The following is an 18133-nucleotide window of genomic DNA, read 5'->3' on the forward strand; positions in this document are numbered from 1 at the left end:
TGATGTCCGATTTTCTCCCAAGTAGGATTGCTAGTGTCATGCAGACAAAAGAGATCTTCCTGATTTAAGTGAGACTCCTGTACAAAATAAATGTCAGCTTTGGCTATTTGCTTGAGTATACAAGCTCATTGTGTGCCATCGTTGTTTCGCCTTTCACCTAGTGCCACCACATCACTTTTAAAAGCCTGAACGGCTGAATGTATGTCCTGTTGTAATGATGAGCGCAGATCTTTTAATAAAGAAATAAATATATCCTCCGATAGAGGTCTGGTGTTACTTGCACTAGCAATAGATGCAGGAGATTGTATGTGAAATTGTTCCTCCTGGTCTTGTACATGTGCCGGAGAGAAAGTTCTAGGTATTCCGGCCTCACTTCCTTCCATAAGAAGGTAACGAATGCAGCCTACCTTGTGATCCAGCAAGCGGGGAGAATCTCCCTGACGATCTTGATGACTGTGCTGGAGACACTGCTTGCTCCATCTTAGAAGCTGTGTCTCGACTCCTGCTGGCGCCATTTTGGGATTGCGTGGATAGGAAGAAAGCTGTCAGTTACGCTGGCGTTGCTTTCTTCTTCAGCTTTCCCATCTTACTAACCGGTAAGTACAAGTTCCTGTGGGTGTCTGGGTGTTCTTTCCCGATGGTTGTCTCTGCTATTCGACGCTATTCTGCCAGGCTATCAGAGGCACGGAGCTAAGCTTCACATGTTTCACTCCATGCGCCCCCGAAACAACATTGATTTAATGCTAAATTACTTTGAAAAAGAATACAAGGCATCATGGGGTCTATGGGCAAGCTAACTGCCTACTTCCCCTATGGTGAAAAAGATTTTTGTCAAACACTTTCAGAACAAAAAATGCCATAACTTTGGAAAGAAAAGGGCAAGCAGCACAAAGTCAGCATTTTTAAAAGTAAGACTGAAATTAAGAAAGTGCTTAACAATGGTCTAAAATGCTTAATAAATGTGGCACTAGGCATTCCACAAAGTTTTTTTGTGCAAATTACTCTAGTTTTTCACTTTTCAATCTAAACCAAGTAGTTCTTTTCAAGTAGTCCCCTTCCTACTTCTTCCCCCAAACTTCCCATCCTGTTGCTGCCACAGATTTTTTATTACAGTTGTCCCCCTAAACAGTGTCCCAAAATATAGTCAACATTAATTGTACAAGATTGGTGAATACTTATATAGCTCTAGTCTATGTAGAATCAAATATATTGGCCCTGTTCCAAAAGACATGATTAGCTGCTTTGACTATACAAGATATCTACTGCCCTCATATATTTCCAGAAAGAACCAGTTTCCTTGGCTATCCTACCCTATCCTCTATGCCAGTGGTTCTCAACCTGTGGGTCGGGACCCCAGCGGGGGTCGAACGACCAAAACCGGGGGTCGCCTAAAGCCATCGGAGCTGCAATTTTACTGTGTTTTTAATGCGAGTTGCATGGTTTGGGGTCACCACAGCATGAGGAACTGTATTGCGGGGTCACAGCATTAGAAAGGTTGAGAACCACTGCTCTATGCCCACCTTCATATTTTAGTTACCCCTCATCAATATACTCCATCAGATTCTATCAGGACCCCTATTTTGTTCTCGAGACGGTGTTGGATATCTTCTATTTTCATCTGCATTCTAAATGTCCTTTGTAAATTACACAAGGTTTGCAATATGCAAGTGTCAGGTGCTCTACTAAGCCGTGTGGTTAGAATTTGTGGTTTTGCTGAATATAACATAATTTCAAGGGTAACCTATAAAGACATTAAAGTGAAACAAATAGTAAAAACACATCATTAGGTAAAGCAAGCGCTCAAAGATAAGCAATAAGAGACACCAACTTCTACGTTATTTCACCCAAAAGACGTCAAACATGCTGTCATATGCTGTGTGTTTTTTCTATGCAGGTAGGTTTTTCAGTACAATTTTTCAGTAATTTATTTCATAAGAATGTATTACTAGTGACATTGTATACTGATCTGTCATTCTCAGTTATCTGTGTAGTTTCCTGTCAAGAATTAAAAACTCTCATCCGACCATCGGGAAGAACAGCTAAATTCACCTGTGCGGTTGATGGCGCTTATGTGATACATCAAGGTCTTCACTGGTATCATCAAGATAGCAGCAAGATTATTAAATGGGTACTCTTTTACAAACCTGGAAAGACAGAAGCTATAATGGAATATAAAAACAGAATATCCCTTGAGATGGTCTCAGAAAGTTCTTGCACCTTGAGCATTACCAATATTAAGCCTACGGATGACGGCACTTACTTCTGTGCAGCCTGGCAGAGCACCACCTTCTTGTGAATACCCTAGTGAGTAACACAATATCCTAGTTGTTTGCTGATATGGCCGTATGAAAACTTTTTTTTGTGTGGGATGAGTTGTATTTACTAGTAACATAATTTTGTTCATGTGCACTAAAACTCGCCCTAAGCATTTGTGAGGCACAGGTCTTCCGTACCTACAGGTATATCTTTGGGCAGTCACTCTTCAGCGTCTCCTAGAATGGCAATTCAATTCTCAAACAACAGCAGTGGGTGGCCGTGGAACAACATTAAGGCTCTGCTCTATCAAAAGTACCTACCCTGGATAAGCACATATGTGCTTAGATCCATAGCAAGACATGCAAGCTTTCCCGCGACTTTGTGTAAAATTCTACATAAGGGCTTTTCTGTCCCACAACTGTGGCGCCCTCACACCTGTTCCTGCCAATCCTATACCTCAGGAACAGGTAGGGACTCCTTCTTAACGTGGCGACTATCAGACGACCCTTGCATGGGCAGTATAGTCGAGAATGGCTCTCTCCCAACCCTTGAGGCTCTGCAATCAAGATGCCCAGGTGTTTCATTATCCTGGCTTGAGTAGTCTCAATTACAGTCGTTTATCAATAGCGAGCAGGCAGTGTTTGATTCTAGTATGATACCTTTCGAGGAACTCATTAGTACACAGTTCCCACAATCTCATGCTATATCCCAAATATACTCTATGCTGCAGGCGGAGCGACATGTCGGCAACACGGTGGGGATGTGATATGATAAAACCTTTTTGAAAGCAAGTTTTCACCACTTACGAAGCAGTCAGAGGACGCTTCATGTTGCTATTACTCCCAAAATCGGTCTATTATCTATTCTCCCAGGAGAATGTTTTTTTTTAATGGGAGAAATAACAGCAATGTTGTGTTTTTTCATTACAGCGGCCCACACGGTAATTCACCATCATTGGTGGTCCCCATCCACTCCTCTGTTCGTGTAATGGGTCAGAGAGATGAACCACATCTGTCAAATAGAAGAGCTCACGGCAGAAATGAATCAACAACTAGAAAATTGACTAGCCTATGGCAACCCTGGTTCCTTTTTAAGGATACTTCAGATTAAAACAATTTATTTACGTTAAGTTACATAGCAGTTGATGTAGATAACTGCACAACCTTCCTTTTTTATTGCTCCTGTCCCAGTATATAGCCAGCTCCTTGCCCCAGAATTTAGCCACCCCCCTGCCCCTGTAGTTAGCCAGCCCCCTTCCCCTGTAGTAAGCTAGCCCCCTGCCCCAGTAGTCAGCCAGCCCTCCTTCTCTTCTTTGATCCTGCAGCCAGTCAGTTCCCTTCCCCCCTAGTATATAGCCATCCAGCCCCTGCCTTCAGTATATAGCCAGCCCCCTGTCCCTGTAGTTAGCCAGCCCCTGTAGCTAGCCAGTCCCCTGCCCTAGTAGTTAGCTAGCTCCCTTCCCCAGTATATAACCAGCCCCCTGTCCCAGTATATAGCCAGCCCCCTTCCCCTGTAATTAGCCAGCCCCCTGCCCTAGTAGTTAGTCAGCCCCCTGCCCCAGTATGTAGCCAGCCCCCTGCCCCAGTATATAGACAGCCCCCTGCCCCAGTATATAGTCAGCCTCCTGCCCCAGTAGTTAGCCAGCCCCCTGACCCTGTAGTTAGCCAGCCCCCGGCCCCTGTAGTCAGCCAGCCTCCTGCCGCTGTAGTTAGATAGCCCCTTGCGCCAGTAGTTAGCCAGCCACCTGCCTCAGTAGGTAACCAGCCTCCTGCCCCTGTAGTTAGCCAGCTCCCTGTCACTGTAGTTAACCACAGGGAAAGGAGGTTAAGTAATTTAAGTCCGAATTCCTCTGACCAAAAGCACCATGTGTGAGTTGCTGGATCTACAGTAAGTAGATATGCAACACTGAGCTTGGTTTTGGTTATGTTTTCATGTTTTTATACATGTTTGAATACAAATACATACGTGGCCTTGAATGATTAAAGGGAGCTGCTGCTCTGGTTGTGATGTCACTGCTGTGCCTCTTTATACACACAGAGAAAAAGGGTGATGGGAGGAACAGCCCTGGACCAGAGCACCAGAGGGGGGGGGGGGGGTAAGTACAACTGCAGAAAAGGCCCATCGCTAACAACACGGTCGGTTGTTGCACTGATTGCAGGTGTCAACCTCTTCTTCGCCGGCGGCACTGAAAGCATGGGCGCCACCATGTTACCTCCATGCGCCGCTCCCCCAAAAGTCATCGGGGCTGGTGATCGGTTGATGACAGCCTCAAGTCTTCGTTTGACCTAAGGCTGAATGGCTTCTGCATATTCATTACAATGAGCCAGTGGCTCATTGTAACGTATACTGTGCAGAAATGGCATATGCTGCGATACAGTTGTATTGCAGTATATGGTAGGAACGATCTGACCATCTAGGGTTAATGTACCCTAGAACAGCGGTGGCGAACCTATGGCACTGGTGCCAGAGGCGGCACTCTGAGCCCTCTCTGTGGGCACCCGGGCCATCGCCCCAGCATGAAGTTCACCAGACAGAACTCAAGGAATCTTCCTATAGAATCTTCCTACAGTGATAGGCGAATTTTCCCTCCTCCTTTCAACTGTGTTGGTGTCTTTAGGAGTCTGAACAATTGAAAGTTGTCAAAGAACAAGGAGAAATAAATTACTGCTTAAATTGCTGTGCTGGCACTTTGCAATAAATAAGTGGCTTTTGGTTGAAGTTTGGGCACTCAGGCTCTAAAAGGTTTGCCATCACTGCCCTAGAAGGTCTAAGAAATAGTGAAAAAAAAGAAAAACAAAAGTTTAAAAAATGTAAAAAAATATTAAAAGTTCAATTCACCCCCCTTTCCCTAGAAATTTGGCATCACCACAATCGCACCGAACCAAAGAATAAAGTAGAGGTATTTTTTGGAGTGAAGAGTGAAAGTCGTAAAAACTGAGCCCACAAGAACGGTACGCACATGCGTTTTTTGTTTTTTCATTTTTCCACATTTGGAATTTTTTTCCTGCTTCCCAGTACACGGCATGGAATAATAAATAACATCACATGAAAGTAAAATTTGTTACGCACAAAATAAGCCCTCATACAGCTTGTACACGGAAAAATAAAAAGTTATGGATTTTTGAAGGTGGAGAGCGAGAAATGAGCGAAAAAATGTTTTGCGTCCTTAAGGGGTTAATTATGGAGGACACTGTATATGTTAGTGGATCAGTAGCTTAGGGCTTGGTTTAGTTGGCTAAGGGTTAGTGGGTACACTTAGGTTCCCGGTGGTTACGTTCACACGCTGTGTATGAATCACGTATAGAAACACCATTCATGCACAGTGTGGAGGAGTTTCTCCCGATCACATGTGTACAATGTAAAACATGTGGTGCACTTGTTTCGCAAACGTTTTAGTGTAAATGCAGATGCGATCGGGAGATCGTAAACAAGGCCGTAAATGTGAACACAGTCGTAGGCCACATAATGATGTGTTTGTAATTCGAATGCATTGGGCAAAACACATAACTGTTTTGTAAGTATCAACATGTACCCACATGTCGGGTCACAGGCGCACCTGTGCCCCTCTCCGTGGCGACTTCCACTGCTCCCGCCATCCTCACTCAACTCACCATGCTCCTGCTTCCCAGCACATGCGTCCCTGGCTCCTAGGGCACGGACATGCCGGTGCTTGCAGATTCCCAGCATACCCTGCTGGATCTTTGCGCTATATGCCTTTGAGAAAGCTATAATCTGTAACCTGTGTACTGACCTCCCATGGGACCCTGGACCTGTTCCCGACTTCGCTCCTTCGGCGACAGCCCTGACCTCCTGCTCCGTCCCTGACCTTGAACCGTTGCCGACTGCCTTGACCATCTGCCTGTCCCTGACTACAAGATTACCTGCTGTATCTGTACCTCGATCTTGGCTGCCACCGAGGACAAGTCACGCTTGTGGAACGACCTGGTAGTACGACACCGCAGCAAAACTGACGTGCTTTGCGGCGGGCTCTGGTGAAAACTGGGTCCCACTTAGATTCCGGTCTCGGCTTGTGTTATCGTCCATGGTGGTCCAGGGGGTTCACTATCCCGGAAACCTGGCAGTAAGATCCACCCATGGACCCTGCCAAAGTTACACTTCCGAAACTGGCTGATCGTACCGTTGATGTGGGCCAGCAGTCCCAGCAAATTGCTTCACAAGGAGAACAGCTTAGACAGTTACCACCATGCTGCAGCAGTTGATTGCCACTCAGCAACAGTGACAGATTCCTGCTACCGCACCTGCTATCCCGGCTTGTCTACCTGCCGGTGAACATGAGACTGTCTATATAAATGTCTGCCTATCCCTCATTGTTACTATCCTATTTTTGAGAAAGGGCCGCCCAACCTGAAACGCGTCCAAAGGATTTTATATGCCATACTTTGTTTGGTTTTATGCCTTTTAACACTATATGTGTTGTGTCTTATTAATAAATTTATTATTTTAATTTTAACTTTATTGCATTGGAGTTGAGTCAGCTGATCATAAGGTCTAGCCGACATCCTCTTTGTATGCCGATGAACCAAGTCTGAGACTTATTATGCCTACCAAGTGTGATGGGGACCCCAAGCTGAGCAGGGGCTCTATTTAGTGCTCCCTGAACATTGAAGTTATGCCATCTCAGTTTGTCACTGAACGATCCAAGGTGGCATTCATCATCAGCCTCCTTTTCAGGAAGGTCCTGTCCTACCTCTCTGGGACAGTTACAGCTACTCACAATGCATTCCTGGCAGAATTCCGGTCTGTTTTTGAAGAACCTGCACCAGCCTCCGCAGCTGACACTCCACTGCGGAACCTGTACCAAGGGGACTTGTCTGTAGCTGAATTTGCTGTTCAGTTCAGCCCCCAGCCTCTAAGCTCACCTGGAACAATGGAACCCTGGCTGCAACCTTTAAAAAGTCATAAACATGTTGGTTGCACCAGATCTGGTCTCATCACTCTGGCCACCTGGATTGATGTTCGGTTTAAGGAGTGTGCTTAGGAGTTACGTCTCGACCATCCACAAGCCCGGGTTCGACGCCTGCCTTGCTTGGCTCCACCTTCCACAAGCCGCTTCTGTCCCCCGCAGTGCTGTCTGCAGAGAAACCAATGCACCTGGCTCTCCCACCAAGAACGCTCCAGATAACATCAGGAGGACCTCTGTCTGTATTGTGCCAGTCCGGAACATTTCATCAGAGCTTGTCCTTTCCCCAGTGTCCAGGAAACACCAGCATCTAGGGTTCTTGGGAGAAGCGTCCCTAGGAGAGAGCAAAGCTTCTCCACGCCTGAATATTCACTTGCTCCTCAGTTTCGCCCCCTGTAGCCAGATTCAGTTGACCTCTTTTCTGGACTCCGGTTCTGCAGGGAACTTCGTGGTCCTTGTGGTCCTTCTCAAGAAACTTCCGGTAATTTCCTCAATCAATTCTCTCCAATCAGGTTCAGTACCATACTAAGCCTATCTCTCTGTAAGTTGATGCTCTCCATAAGGAAAGACTGTCCTTTTATGTGCTGCCCTCGCTCCACCTCGTCTCTCCTGATGCGTCTTCCGTGGTTGCAACTACGCACACCGTTCCTTAAGTGGAAGATGGGGGAGGTCTTTCGTTGGGGACCAGAGTGTCAGTCCTGCTGCATGGTGGCACCTTTACCAGTACCTGTCTTGGCCTCCTCCAAAACACCCAAGCCTTTGGAGGGTTTACCTATGTGTTACCAGGACTTTGCCAATGTTTTCTCCAAGAAACAAGCAGAGACTTTGCCACTGCACCGCCCCTACGACTGCCCTGTGGACCTCCTGCTGGATGCCTCTCCTCCCCGCTGCAGCAATGTTGGAGTACATCCAAGGGAACCTAAAGAGAGGGTTTATATGCAAGTCCTTCTCTCCAGCTGGTGCAGGCTTCTTTTTCGTGACGAAGAAGGATGGCTCACTCCGCCCTTGCATTGAATATCACGGTCTTAACAAGGTTACGGTAAAAAAACGCTATCTATTGCCATTGATCACGGAGCTCTCTGACCGCCTGAGCGGATCCAAGGTCTTTTCCAAGCTAGACCCCGTAGTCTACATAGATGACATTTTGGTATTCTCCCCGAATCTTGAGTCTCACCAGTCTCACATACAGCAAGTTCTTGGCCGCCTTCAGGCCAATCATCAAGCTCAAGAAATGTCAGTTTCACCGACGGAGCCTTCCTTTCCTTAGCTATATAATCTCCGACAGAGGCCACCAGATGGATCCTGCAAAATTGTCTGCTGTTCTGCAGTGGCCGCCTCCGGAGGGTCTATGTGCCATACAGAGGTTTCTGGGTTTTGCAAACTATTACTGGCAGTTTATCCTGCCTTTCTCCACTCTGGTGTCTCCCATCGTGGCGCTCACTAAGACGGCGCCAATCCCTGCAACTGAAGAAGCCTTCTCAATGTTGCAATCTGCTTTTTCCTTGGCTCCAGTTCTCTCTAGGCCTGATATGGAGAAGCCCTTTCATCTGGAGGTTGACACGTCCTCCGTAGGTCCAGGGCCGGTGTTCACCCAAAAAGGGCCCAAAGGCCGAACTCTCACTTGCGGCTTTTTCTCTAGGACTTTTTCCTCTGCAGAGGAATTACTCTATAGGAGATCGAGAACTTCTGACCATTAAACTTGCCCTGGAGGAATGGCGATATCTTCTGAAGGGAGCTCACCATCCGGTCTGTGTATATACAGATCATAAAAATCTCCTGTATCTCCAGACAGTCCAACGTCTCAACCCTAGGCAAGCCCATTGGTTGCTATTCTTCTCATGTTTCAACCTTCTGATCCACTTCCATCCTGCATAGAAAAACATCAAGGCTGATGCCCTTTCCCGTGCCTACGGGAATTGGAGAAGAGCCGGTCCCTCGGCATATTATCTCTCCTGAACAACCGGTTGTTGGTGCTCTGGTGGATCTTCGTCAGCTTCCCCCCTGCAAGACGTATGTCCGACATTGTTCGCATCTGGCTGGGCACCCTGGGGTGCAACGCTCTGTGGCCCTTATCTACCGTTACTACGGGTGGCCTGACCTGGTCACTTCCTGTGCCTGTAATAAGCCTTCTCATCTCAAACCGGCTGGCCCGCTGCATCCGTTGCTGATACATGTGCCTGTGGTCGCATGTGGCAATGGACTTTGTCACGGACCTTCCACCTTCCTCTAGCGATACCATCATCTGGGCGGTGACTATCCGGTTTTCCAAGATGTCCCATTTTGTTTCTCTCCCAGGTCTTCTATCTGCTCCACATCCTGCCAGTTTGTTTTTTCATCACATCTTCCGGCTTCATGGACTTCCTCACCACATCATGTTTGATCGAGGGGTTCAGTTTGTATCCAAGTTCTGATGATCCTTGTGTAACCAGCTTCAAGTGAATCTGGACTTTTCTTCTGCTTATCAGCCACAGTCGAATGGTTAAGTGGAGAGGGGGAATCAAACATTGGGCTGTTATCTAGGCTATTTTGTTTGTGGCCATCAGGATGACCGGTCCAATCTGCTGCCATGGGCTGAGTTCTCCTATAGCGCCCTGGACTCAGAGTCTGATGGGGCAGCTCCTTTCTTTGTTATCTATGGACGAATTCTACGCCCACCTCTTCCTCTGTCCATTCCTTCGGATGTTCCTGCATTAGAAGAGTTGGTACAGGACCTCAAATCAATTTGGGAACAGACTTGTCAGTCTCTCCTTAGGGCCTCAGCCTGCAACAAGGTTCAGGCTATTAAGAAACCTAGATCTCCTTCTGTCTTCTCTCCGGGTGACAAGGTGTGGCTATCTTCCAGATACGTCTGGCTGAAAATCCCTAGCTACAAGCTTGGTCCATGCTTTCTAGGTCTTTTTGAGGTGGTGAAGTGCATAAATCCTGTGGCGTACAAACTCCGCCTTCCTCCCACTATGCACACCCAGACCTTCCTTGTCTCCCTCCTGAAACCTGTAATCTTGAACCGCTTCTCTCAGCAACCTCTTCCTCCTGCTCCAGAGGCTGACTCCTCTAACGTCTATGAGGTGAAAGAGGTTCTTGACATAAAGACTGTGAGAGTAAAGTGGTTCTTCCTTGGTGACTGGAAGGGTTTCGGGCCTGAGGATCTAGTTGTTATTTCAAAGCAAACAAGCGTGACAGTATAAACGATGAGGTGCACGACCCTGTGAATCCACATAAAATGCATATCCAAAAAGGAAAAAATATGGTCATCTCACGTACATACCGACATGCCAATACTGACAGCTGATGATGAAATCAAAAAAGTATTACATCAAGGATGCCAATTTGTACCACGACCAGCATGCACGATTAATAATATCATATCCTCCTCTCTGTATCTAAAACCAGATAATAAGGAAAGAGAAACCTGGTTAAGCATTAGAGGCTCATTTAGATGCGGGGGAAATAGATGCAACAATTGCAAATTTATGAAGAATACGAAGGTTTTTTTATCAGTTCATAATGATAGGATAAATAATATACAATCTTTCATAAATTGCAATACAAAATATATTGCATGTCTTGTTACCTGTACTTCCTGTAACATACAATGGGGCAGATTTACTTACCCGGGCCATTCGCGATCCAGAGGCGCGTTCTGTGTGGAGGATTCGGGTCTTCTGGCGATTCACTAAGGCAGTTCCTCTGACGTTCACCAGGTGTCACTGCTGCACTGAAGTTCGCCGAGGTCCGCCGGAGTGCACGATCCATTGGTGGGTGAAGGTAAGCTCGTGTCCAGCGACACTTTTTTTTTTTAAAATGCGGTGGTTTCTCTGAATCCGTCAGGTTTTCATACGGCCACGCCCCCCAATTTCCGTAGCATGCATGCCGGCACCGATGCACCACAATCCGATGCGCCAAAATCCCGGGGCAATACAGGGAAAATTGGCGCAAAACTGAAAAATTCGGTTAACCCGTCGCAAAAATGTGAATCGGGCCCATAGTAGATGACCCCCAATATGTTGGTAGTACCAAACGTATAAGTGAACATGTTTCTGATGGTTCTGGTTTTAGTGATTAACATATATCTAGCTTATCCAAGCATTCTTTGCAAGTACATGGGGGTGACATGTCCTTTTTTTTCGGTTGTAAGCATAGAAAAAATTTAAACTCCAGTTAGGGGTGGTGACAAAGATTGGAACCTACGCAATCGCAAAGCTTTCTGGATCCTTAATCTCATGACAAGGAATTTGAAAGGTTTAAACAATAGAACAGACCTTATGTACCTTTATTGACTAAATATCATAATCACAATTATAAATATCATTGTACAGATTTATTTTTTGAATATATGTTGTTTCTTAATCTCTGGGATACGCATGCGTGTTGGGAGTTTTTTGCGCGTGCTGCAATTAGTTTGTTATCATTGTATTGTTCAGACCATGGATAGGAACTGGATATTTTGAAATGCGTAGATCGTGTGTTAGGCCAATGGATCATATGTCTCTTTTTATAGTATATTTAATAAATGTTATGGATTTTTAAGAAAACAATGAAAATTTCTGGTGTGCTGGATTTATACATTTTTCTGAACTTCTGATTGCTGCAGCTGGTCGAAACAGCACCTGTCTCCGTGCACCCACCACCACAATTGATCCTGATATACTGTGGATAGATGTATATACTGTGTATACATGTATAGATGCATACTGGGTCTATATCTATATGTATATATGCATATACTGTGTAGAACTTTATGTGTGTGTATATAAGTACCGTATATACCGGCGTATAAGACGACTTTTGAAGACTGAAAAAGCTTCAGTCTGGTCTGGGGTCGTCTTATACGCCGGTAATGTTTCTTCTCACCTTTTCCGCGATCCACCGAAGCTCCGCTGCTACGCTCCGGCCGCCAGTGAGAGCTACGTGGGTGCCGGCGTTGCAGAGAATATGACGTCGGCACGCGGCTGACGTCATATTCTGTGAGCCGCCAGCGCTCAATGAGCTGTCACCGCTGGCCGGAGTGTAGCAGCAGAGCTTCGGTGGATCGCGGGAAAGGTGAGAAGCTGTTTTATTATTAGTGTGCCAAGCAGGCTGGCTATATAGAGGGGGAGGCGGCAGGCGGCCGGCACTCTGCACAATTGGGGGCCGCCAGGCTGTATAATAGCTGGCTGTATACTGGGGGTACAGGCTGGCAGTATACTAGGGGGGGGGGCAGTTTGGCTATATACAGGGGGGCTGGCTGTATACTGGGGGTACAGGCTGGCAATATACAGGGGGAGCTGGCTGTTGGAAAAGGGGTAGTCTTATACGGCGAATATATCTTAAACTCTATATTTTTAACAGGAAAGTAGGGGGGTCGTCTTATACACCAGGTCGTCTTATACGCCGGAATATACGGTATATAAATGTGTGAATACATCAGTGTATAAATGTGTGTAATTGCATAAACATGCCTGTATAAGGGTACATTCGCAAGAACGTATGGGGGATGTATATCTGGCCGCAGATTTGCTGCCGCAGATATATTTCCCTCATAGGCGTCTATAGCACCTGGGCTTAGTACGAGTACTCACTGTTTCGAGTCGTGGCCGCAAAAGAGATAGAGCCTGCTCTATCTTTGGCCGTGTTGATTGACCATAATTTACTGTAAAGATAGAATGCAAAACTTAAATATAGAACTAAATATAAAATATAGAACTAAAGCTATTGATTTAGCAGTTGCCTTATAAGCCAGATATTTTTAATTTTTTTTTTTTCTAATTTTAATACATCAAAATAATTTCATGAAATTATACTTATCATGATGTAAAAGTGTTGAAAAATACAAAGGGACTTTAGTTAAGGCTTCATGTGATGATGCACTTTTCTTTGTCATACACCACCAGGCCCCTATTAGTTTTTGCTAAGAAAATCAGCACTGTGTAAGGATTCCAACATAAAGAAGTTTGGAGCAGGCACAAAACTGTTGGTGATTGGTAAGAAGAGTTTTACAGAAATACATTAGGGAAATTATTATATTCACGTTACAATTAATCTCAATAAAATCTGAATCCTGAGTGATAGAAAATTATTTAGGGTAACATATTGCAGTTTGAAACCACGGTTTATAATTGTTATAATTTTGAAACAGAATGATAGTAATTATCAGTGTGCAATATAGAACCTCTGTTCTATAGTATAATTGATCATAGAATGATTTAAAGGAATTACAATTCATGTTATTTATATTTGTTTTTTTCCAATAATTTTTTTGCTGTGGCCTTACAAGCTTCACTGTCACCAATATTCATTAACTTTTTTGGGAAAGATAGTGATTTTCCATTTATTCTATGACCTTGAAAAATAGATCACTGGCATTTACAGTAAATATACATTTATTTCGGTTTGAACTTCTGCAAAAAATAAAAAGAAAACATTTTAAAGTAAAGAAAAAGTAGTTTTACATTCAAAGACCCAACAAACCAATGTAAGCTCATAACTATTGCACTGCAGGCTGTAGTTTTTATTGCTATAACTTTGTGCAAAAAAATAGTTATCTTTCTATAATTTATTCCGAAAGCCAAAAGTACATATTTTTTATGATCTTTTTCAAATTATAAAATTCTATTAAAAATGTTATTTGAGAAAACATGTACAGGTGTGCAGTTTTAAAGTTGATTGAAATTGTCTTCTTGCATAGGACTACCAGTAATATAATTATGTAAAGAATTTCTTTGTGCACTGTTATATCTTAAAATGTTCTTAAAAGCAGAGCTTCATTTTACATTTTTCCATTCATTTTTCTCTATAGTTAACAAGGAGGTTAAAGTTTAAAAGAATATATTTATATAAAATGTAATCAATCATCTATTAAATATTTAAATTAGTGCTTAAATTACTAAAATTATGCTGATCATAGATAAGATAGAATCATTGCATTTCCATGAATTGGAGAAATTGCTTACCTTTTCAATACTTCTTGCCAAAAATGTTTTTCAGATCAGAAAGTTAAAAAACCAGATGTAACAATCTTAGCTACATCTATGGAAGTTGTAAGGTATGCAGGATCTGCAAATTTACTGTGCAACCTACAGAATTTCTTCCCTGACGCGATTCATGTGGTGTGGACCATAGCTGGAAGCAATGAGGAGCTGGCATCAGAGCAGGGGGAAATTATAACAGATGCATCCAGCAACCAGTCATCACTGTACAGCTGGATTACAATAGAAAAACCTAACATAGGGAAAGTCTACAAATGCAAGTACAAACACGAGGGAAATACAAATCTATGGGCAGAAGAGGAGTATGATACAGGTAAATCTACAGTATGTAATAAATCACTAATTAATGTTTTGTTTTAGAAAAGTGACTACACATTTTACTAAGCAAAATAGAATTTAGGTAAAAGTTATACTGTAATGTAAGTAATTCTTTGATGTAATAATAACATTTCTAGATTTTATTATTATTGTTATTTATTAAATGCTTGAGCATACTTTGCCAAGTATTGTAAAATTATGTGATGCTTAAACCTTATGAAATTAAATTTCAAGCTGCTTCATTGCTATTTACGCAGGTTAGCCCAAAGATCAAACAAAGATCGAGGCCTCTGGGTATTTGTAGACAATTACAGGGCACTATTATCTTCTGGTTGAATTCACAGTTTGAAATGATAAATATAATTTGAATTTAAACAGATGGCGTTTGGAACCTCTGTTTCGCCCATTTGTAGGATACAGTGTGAATGTTTTATTAATACTACTACATAATTCTGGCTCTAAACTATCATGTATAAAGTAGACAATATGTTAAAGTTCCTCATCAAAACACGTAACTCATGGATCATATATATGTGACCTTTAATTTATCAAAATAACAGTGTATAAAGAAAGTACAATATGTACCAAAATTTTTTGCAATGCTTAAAAGAGTCTATAATTCTATGTTACAGGCATTTTACAGAATACGGAAAAGGAGGAACTCAAAAAGGGCAATTGTACTAATTCTGAAAGTATGTTATATTTATTTTTAAATCTATTTCCAACATAATTTCCATTAATCCAATATTTTAAAACTTTATTGTTTGGTCTTTTTTGAGTATAATTTTTATTATAAGCAATAGTTAATATTACTTCAGTGACAATAAAAAAAGTATTTGAAGTTTTATTGATTTATTACAGAAACATTCCGGGTGGGAATTGAGTTGATAATAACAGTATGAATCAAGGTTCATTAGTTACTAGTTGTAACTTTATTTATCCTTATTTGAAATGCGTAGTAAATGTGAACATCTTGCATAACAATCTTCCTATTACTTTATCACTACCACAGACCTGTTTGTTTCCCTAGCTCAAACTGTATAAAATAACAGATTATGGGGCTCATTTACTAAGGCGCCGTCGACCGCACTTTCATCGGACATCCCGACGATTTCCGTTGAGGCAGGGTTTTAAAAGGGGTTTTTGGCGCACGTGATCATCGGATTTTGCCGCAATCGCACTGGCTTTCATGCGACACAAATCGGGGGGCGGCCATTGGACGATCCGATGGCTTCGGACAAACCTCAAGAATTAACTTAAAAATTGTGTTGCAAGCCCAAGCACCATGAAGAAGAAGGTGAACTCCGGCGGACCTGAGCGGGGAAGCGACACATGCAGGATATTGGGCTCATGATCTTCATGAATCGCGGTAGAATTCATCCTCGTCGGACAGTCCAGATCGGGGATTGCACAGGGACTGGTTCCCCAATGAGTTCCCAAAGGCCAGGAAAGTGGATGGAGAGGGGGAAATGTGAAGGACTGTGCATTTTAAAGCAAGTCAGCCTTTAAATAGCATATGCATTATGCAGTACAGATATCATATTTCCAAACAGGCTCGGTTTCCAGATACAATGTAGAGGCCTGCCTATGAGTAATAAAGAGTTTTGTCCAAGTTCCACTGATATCCACAGAGCTCAACTGCCCTGTTCCTCAAAATTGACAGAGCAGCTGATTTTGGATTTAACGGAGCACAGCACTAGGCTTGGACCTCATGGTGGACTGTTTCTGGCTGTTTCAGATGGGGCGCAGGTGGATACAAATCTGTCCATGGTCCATGTCATGGACATACAGCTGCAGGAGCCGTTATTATCACATGGGTCTGATTACTCTATTTAATACTAATGAGCCGTTCATCTGCGTGTCCATCACAAGATTATGGACAGTTTTCTATCCCTTGGAAGTAAACATAGAAGCTTTCTGTAGAAGGACTGCAAGCAGAGATCTAGAAAACTGTGAGGAATTGATACAGAAAGCATTTTGGAAAATTGTAAAATTTTTCCTTACACATACCATAAAAATTATTTGCTAAAAGTTGACAACCCCTTTAAGGTCCTGTGATTAAAATCATGTACAAATCATTGTTTAATATGTTTTTTAATCCACATGTGGCATGATTGTTGAAAATTATGTTCTATACATTTTTTTTAATTCAGACTTCAAGGTATTTATAGATTCTCTACCTTTCAATCTTGCAGGTTATGAAAATGCCAGGTCTATGATTATTCGAGCAGTGCAACTTATTTACACATTATTGCTGTTTAAATGCATTATGTATTGCCCTTTCTTGTTTGTCTTCAAATATAAATTCCCAAAGTGAATATTTTCCCACAGGATTAATTGTGAAATGTTTTTGTAACTCAAAATGCATGCTTTCAGTGAGTGCTTAATAAAGTAATAGGACCATATATCTATCTGGCTTAATGGTGAAATGAGATATAAATAAGATTAAAAATCAATAAAAACTCAAATATATTTACAAATAAAGGCATCATTTGTTTAACCCCCTAAGGACACAGGGTTTTTCGGCTGATTTCTCGCTCTCCAACTTCAAAAATCCATACCTTTTTCATTTTTACGTGTACAGACCTGTGTGAGGGCTTATTTTGTGCGTAACAAATTTTACTTTCCCGTAATGTTATTTATTTTAACATGCCGTGTACTGCGAAGCTGAAAAAAAATTCCAAATGTGGAAAAATTGAAAAAAAACCGCACGTGCATCACGTTCTTGTGGGCTCAGTTTTTACGACTTTCACTCTTCGCTCCAAATAACATGCCTACTTTATTCTTTGGTTCGGTGCGATCGCGGTGATACCAAATTTATATAGGTTTTATTGTGTTTTAATACATTTTCAAAAATTAAACGAATGTGTACAAAAAAGAAAAAAAAAATTTTGCCATCTTCTGACGCTAATAACTTTTTCATACTTTGGCGCACGGAGATGTGTGAGGGGTCATTTTTTGCAAAATGAGGCGACGTTTTCATTGCTACCATTTTGAGGTCTGTGCGACATTTTGATCATTTTTTATTTAATTTTTTATGTTATGTAAAAAGGTGTAAAAGTCGCATTTCGGACATTTGGGCGCCATTTCCCGCCTCGGAGGTCACTGCCGGCCGTAACTGTTTTTATATTTTGATAGATCGGGCATTTTGGGACGGGGCGATACCTAATATGTCTGTGATTTTTACTGTTTGTTATGTTTTATATCCGTTCTAGGGAAAGGGGGGTGATTTGAACTTTTAATATTTTATTAATTTTTTTTATTTTTTTAAACTTTTTTTTTTCATTATTTTTTAGACCGCTCCTACCATATACTGCAATACTACAGTATTGCAATATATGGCATTTTTGCAGGTCACTGGCTCATTGTAACGAACCTGCATAAGCCATGTAGCCTCGTGTCAAAAGAAGACCCGAGGCTACCATGGTAACCAATCGCCGCCCCCCCGATGACGTTCGGGGGCGTGGCTACCGGAAAAAAGACTTTGCCGGCGGCGTTTAGAGGGTTAATAGCCGCGATCGGTGCAAGCACCGACCGCGGTTATTAGTGGTGGGGGTTTTGTGCAAAATGCAAAAACTCCCACCTCTGTATGAAGAGGACTCAGCCCGTGAGCCCTCTTCATACATCCCTTATACCTCTGCGCCGTAGAGCTACGGCGCAGAGCGTTAAGGGG

At 42.8% G+C, this 18133-nt stretch overlaps 1 protein-coding gene across 1 annotated transcript; it reads left to right on the plus strand.

The window, feature by feature from the left end:
* The first annotated feature begins 1796 nt into the window (after positions 1-1796).
* Positions 1797-16871, plus strand: LOC140134139 (uncharacterized). The gene is made up of 7 exons (XM_072154776.1): positions 1797-1894; positions 1980-2293; positions 9721-10170; positions 13059-13137; positions 14141-14455; positions 15093-15152; positions 16656-16871. The coding sequence occupies exons 1-7, from the start codon at positions 1861-1863 to the stop codon at positions 16775-16777; spliced, it is 1374 nt and encodes a 457-aa protein (XP_072010877.1). The 5' UTR covers positions 1797-1860; the 3' UTR covers positions 16778-16871.
* Positions 16872-18133: the final 1262 nt, after the last annotated feature.

Source organism: Engystomops pustulosus, chromosome 5 (genome assembly GCF_040894005.1).
Source record: "Engystomops pustulosus chromosome 5, aEngPut4.maternal, whole genome shotgun sequence".
Classification (NCBI taxonomy): domain Eukaryota; kingdom Metazoa; phylum Chordata; class Amphibia; order Anura; family Leptodactylidae; genus Engystomops; species Engystomops pustulosus.